Below are 5,129 nucleotides of genomic sequence, written 5' to 3'. Positions count from 1 at the left end.
AAAAAAAGAAGCATTTATTGAGCGCCTAGTTCATGGCAGTCAAGTGATAAACCCTACCTGGGCCTCACAGGCTCATTTGCAAGAGGACTTAAGACTTCTCAACTCCTAAGCTTTGGCATCGTTGTACAATTCTTTGTGCAGGATCTGTTCCCCGCATTGCGCAGAATCCTCTAAATGACAAGGGCTCTGTTCTGACACCGGCACACACAGTCGCCCCACGCACACGGCCTCTAGAGGGCATTACCGGCCTTGATTGAGAATTTACGCGAGGCAGGGAGAGCGGGAGGCCCATTTTCTGCTCCGTCACTGGTACATTTAGGAAGATGCCAGAGCCCAAGATGAGCATGACATAACCCCAGTTTCCGGGAAGTGTCCGGGGAACAGGCTTAGGATGGGCTTGCCAATACCTCTGGGTCGGAACCCCTCGGCAGGTAGTCTCCACTCTGCGGAGATGCAACTCAGGAACTTCAGGTTCGCGTTTCCAGCCCAGTCCTCGGGTGCTGGGAGGAAGGGACAGGGACTCTGCCTTTGTGTGCCCAAGGCCGGCTCTTGGAAGGAAAAGGGTTAACGCGTGGACCGCGCAGGATTCCTAGAACCGCTAGAGGACGCCCGCTTGTGTCTCTGCCGGGCGCTTACGGTCACGTGGCGGTGGGGCGGGACCAAACGAGCAGGTGACCAATCGGTTGTGCTGGCGGTGGGCATCGTGGCCAATAGGAATAGGGAGTGAGGTCCCGGGACTAAAGGAAACGACGGCTGGGAGGGGGCGACAGGACCATGGGCCTTTTGACCATCCTGAAGAAGATGAAGCAGAAAGAACGGGAACTGAGACTGCTCATGCTGTATCCTGCCCGTCGCCGAGGCCGCAAGGGTAGGGGCCCCGCTGGGCAGGCGCCCCCTGTCGGGCGCGATGCGCAGCCGGTACCAACTGCCCACAGTGCGTCACGCACGTGGGACCTACCACTCTCTCCGGGGCAGGGGTGGGGGCGCGCCACCAACAGGGCCAGAGGTGGGTCTCGGTTCGTAGGGCCAAAGGCTTGTGCCTCAGATTGCCGCGCAGGGCCGATGTCCCTCACACGTAGGGGAGACACAGCGGGCTCAGGGGACTCAGACTTCAGTGCGGCCTCAGCGTCGACTCCTGGCCTCCCGGCCCCAACCCCCTCTTCCTGTCCGAAGGTGTCGGCCTGGCCCCGCCCTTGGGTCGGAACCGCGCAGCTGGTCCCGCGAGCTTGTGGGCGTCGCCGATCCTAGGCCCTGTCGGGGTTCCTGCGGCTGCACGGCTGCTGCGTGGCCGTTCGGTGTCGTCGCGGCGGGGGACCCAGCGGGTCGAACCCCGTTACCGGCTCTGTATTGGGTCCAGCCGTCCCAACCAACCCTCCCCCGCCAGGCGGGGGAGAGATGTTTGTGCACTGCCTGTCTCTTCTTTTTCTTTTTTTTTTTTTTGGCGGAAACGGGAGATTGAACTCAGGCCCTTGCATTTGCCCTTTTCTACTGAGCCATTTCCCCGCCGCCCCCTACCCCCCCGCCCCTCGTCTGTCTTTTAAAGAACTTGGAGAAAAGTCCAGAGGGGCCGCTCATTCAATAAATACTTATTGAGCGCACTCTGTGTGCTAGGTAGGCACTGTCCTGGTGTTGGAGTAAAACCTCACACAAGGAAACCCTACTTTCGTGGAAATACTGTAATGCAGGGGGAAGGGAGAAAATAAAGCAAATAAGTAAAATAGGTGGGGTGGGTGAGAAGAGTAATTCAGGGTGTTCAAAGAGGGCCTCACGAAGAAAGTGACTGTTAGGTAAAAAGATGAGAGATGATCATGTACAAACCTAGGCCGGGGAGATGGCTCAGTAGAATAAGCGCTTCCCTGGCGAGCAAAAGGGTCTGAGTTCAACCCCCGGTTCCGCCAAAAAAAAAAAAAAGAACATGTACAAACCTAGGGACACAGTTGAGAGCAAAGTCAGGATGCAAAGGCCCTAAAGGAGACTCACCCAGGGAGTGGAGACAAAGAAGAGAGGCCTAAGGAGAACCGGAGGAGGAGGGGAGTGAGCCACTGGTCAGGTGATGTGGTGGGGCTACCTGGCCAAGGGACCAGCTTGGCAAGAGCAAGTTTGGGAAGCAGTGAGAGCCACAGTCTGATGGGAGCAAGAGCAGAAAGCTGAACGGTATAGTGAGTATGAGCAGCTGTCTTAAAGAGAGATGCTTTAAATGGAAGGGAGATGGGTCCAGAGAGCATTCTGTTGCAGCATGTGAGCACGAAGAGATAGTGGCTTTGTCAGCTGGTGGGGATGGTCTGGAGAGAGCTGGCAATCATCTGTGGCCAGTTTCAGGAGCTACCCACTGGTCTTGGTTGGGTGAGCGGGATGCACATGCTCAGCTTTGATATGTGGTGGGAAATGATTAGTCCGCCAAGTGAATCACCAGAGTGCAGAGCCTCGTCCTTAGCTCTTGGACTCCAGTGGCCTGGACAATGCTGGCAAAACCACAATTCTCAAGAAGTTCAATGGGGAAGATGTGGACACCATCTCTCCAACACTTGGCTTCAACATCAAGACCCTGGAGCACCGAGGGTGAGCTGGGGTCCCCAAGCTGCCAGAGTGGGATAGGCAGTGTGGGAGAGAGACCTGCTGACCCTGCCTCCTGCCCTGCCCAGGTTCAAATTGAACGTCTGGGACGTGGGTGGCCAGAAGTCACTGCGCTCCTACTGGCGGAACTACTTTGAGAGCACTGATGGCCTCATCTGGGTGGTGGACAGTGCTGACCGGCAGCGCCTGCAAGACTGTGCAAGGGAGTTGCAGGGCCTGCTTGTGGAGGAGGTGCGTGGCAGGGCAGGGCTTGGTGGGGGGCAGGGAGGGGGGCTTTACCCAGCACTCCAGCCCCACACTTGGCTAATCTGTCACCCTGCTCAGATGGCCACCAAAAGATAGGCTTGTTTCCTTGCCTGTAATTGGAGCCTGAGGCAGGAGTACCTCTGTAAGTTGTAGGCCAAGGCAGGATCCAGCCAGGACTGGTAACACATGCCTAAAGCCTGGAATACCAGTACTCAGGAGGCTGAGAATGGAGGGTCATGTGAATTCAGGGCCAACCTGGACTACATAGTTTAAGACCCTGTCTCAAACCCCCCCAAAAAACCCAATGTAGTTCAGTGGTCCTGGGTTCAATCCCTGCTAGCAAGAAAAAAAAAAAAAAAAAAAAAAAAAGAGAAACTAGGGGAAGGGGAATTGACAACAGTGACAGTAGGGCACTTTGGGGAGCTACCTTAAAACTAGTGTGTAAAGCCCTGACTCTGCTGTGTGACCGCACAAAGGCACTTAACCACTCTGAGTCTCCATTTCCACATCCCTAATATGGGAGTTATAATTAAGCTGACTTTGCAATTTGTTGTGTGGATCGAAACACTTTAAATTTGAGATCTACAGAAAAGTACAGAGATACCCCTTACTCTACTTGGCTGATGTTAACATCGGGGTACCTGTCAAAAAGAAGACATCAACACTGGCATGTTGCTATTATCTTAACTACAAATCCTTACATGGATTTCACCAGTTTTTTTTCACTCGTGTATTTGTCTGTTCTAGGATTTGGTTCCCTTTACTGCATTGAATTTCCTTGAGAGATGAGGCAGGAGCTGTAACTACCCAGGGCCTGTGTGCACCAGTGGTCTGTCCTGGGCACACAGGGACATGTAGTCACCCGGGGAGTTCCTCCCCGAGTGTGCAGTGCTAAGCCAGGCCTGGTGGGTGGAAGCTCAGCGGGTGGAGTCCTGGAGGGCTGCATCCTCCTGTCCTGCGTGTGTGGGTGTCATTAGGAGCAGAGGCACTAAGGCTGTAGAGGAGCCCATGAAAGGGCTACAGAAAAGTGGTGCCCATCAGACTTGAGCTGTCTAGAAACCCAGAGGCCTCAGATCACCTTGTCCAGCACCTTCTGTGCTTATAGAAGGGGAAACTGAAGCACAGAAGTGGGCAGTACCCACAGTGGGGCTGGCCTCAATGGCTGTTTCCATTGCCCACCTCCACTGGGCCTCTTCCACCCCCATGGGCCTTTCCCGGGTCTTTCAGGCTGCTCTCTGACCCCGGATCCTCTGGGCTAGCTAACAAGGGTCCAGGCTGCCCTCAGAGCTCCACCCACCCGCATCTTGTCTCCCCAGCGCCTGGCTGGAGCCACCCTCCTCATCTTCGCCAACAAGCAGGACCTGCCAGGAGCGCTTTCCTCTAACGCCATTCAAGAGGTGAGGCCAGGCCCTGGAGGGGGCTTGCTGAGGACAAGGCCCGTGATTCTTTCTCTATGCATTTCCAGAGGCTCTCTTAGCCCCTGCCATGTTGTAGAACCTATGTTGGGCCCCATAGGTTTGGTGGTTGCCAAGATGTAGGGGTGACCACAGCCTGGGGAAAGGAAAGGCAGGCCAACAAACAGATACTCCACAGGGTGCTGGGAGCCCACATGCTGTGTGTGCTTCCCCTGGAGATGCTGTGTGCATGGGCTAACCCATTTGCTACTCATCCACAGCCTCATGAGGTGGGAACAACTATTGTTTTACAGATGATGTAGCAGTCTTAAGAAAGATTAGATGACTTGCACAAGGTCAGGTAGCCAGTAGGTAGACAAGCCAGGATTTAAACCCATCCACTCTAACCCTGCAGCCTGCAGCTTCATCATACTTCCAATACAGAAACTCCAGAATGAGAAAGAGCAGGTTAGAATGGTGGTTCTGTCATATCCTGGCAGTGTGACCTGTGGCAGGTTGCTTAACCTCTCTGAGCTTTGCTTTCCTCCTTGGTACAAGAGCCAAAACAATCCCTAGATGGTACAGTGGAGTGGATAAGATGGCATATATGGGGTCCCTGGCACAGTGCTTGGGTCCTGCAGTCACTCAGGAGCCCATGTTACTTTTATATCACTCAGGTTGTCAATGGCATAGTGTCGTGGAAAGCCCAAGTGCCCTAGCGGGTAGGAACCCTCACAGGGATTCAGGGAAGGCTGCCTGGATGAGTGACCTTAGAGAAGTGGCACCTGCTGGGGCCAGGGAAGGGGATGGCCATGCCAGGCAGGAGCCACATGGCTGGCATCACCACATCTCCATCTCCCAGGCCCTGGAGTTGGATTCCATCCGCAGTCACCACTGGTGCATCCAGGGCTGCAG

General features: G+C 54.8%; 1 protein-coding gene across 1 annotated transcript in view; it reads left to right on the top strand.

Annotated features, from left to right (window-relative positions):
- The first annotated feature begins 46 nt into the window (after positions 1 to 46).
- The window catches only part of Arl2 (ADP ribosylation factor like GTPase 2), a 5,458-nt gene continuing 375 nt past the window's right edge, over positions 47 to 5,129 (top strand). The window contains exons 1-5 of the mRNA XM_012517477.2: positions 47 to 839; positions 2,449 to 2,559; positions 2,643 to 2,805; positions 4,137 to 4,217; positions 5,077 to 5,125. Coding sequence (XP_012372931.1) covers positions 775 to 839; positions 2,449 to 2,559; positions 2,643 to 2,805; positions 4,137 to 4,217; positions 5,077 to 5,125 — 469 coding nt within the window. The 5' untranslated portion in view covers positions 47 to 774. The remainder of the gene's footprint in view (positions 840 to 2,448; positions 2,560 to 2,642; positions 2,806 to 4,136; positions 4,218 to 5,076; positions 5,126 to 5,129) is intronic.

Source organism: Octodon degus, unplaced genomic scaffold, assembly GCF_000260255.1.
Source record: "Octodon degus isolate 3935 unplaced genomic scaffold, OctDeg1.0 scaffold00184, whole genome shotgun sequence".
Lineage (NCBI taxonomy): Eukaryota > Metazoa > Chordata > Mammalia > Rodentia > Octodontidae > Octodon > Octodon degus.
This window is presented reverse-complemented; position numbering and strand designations above follow the sequence as displayed.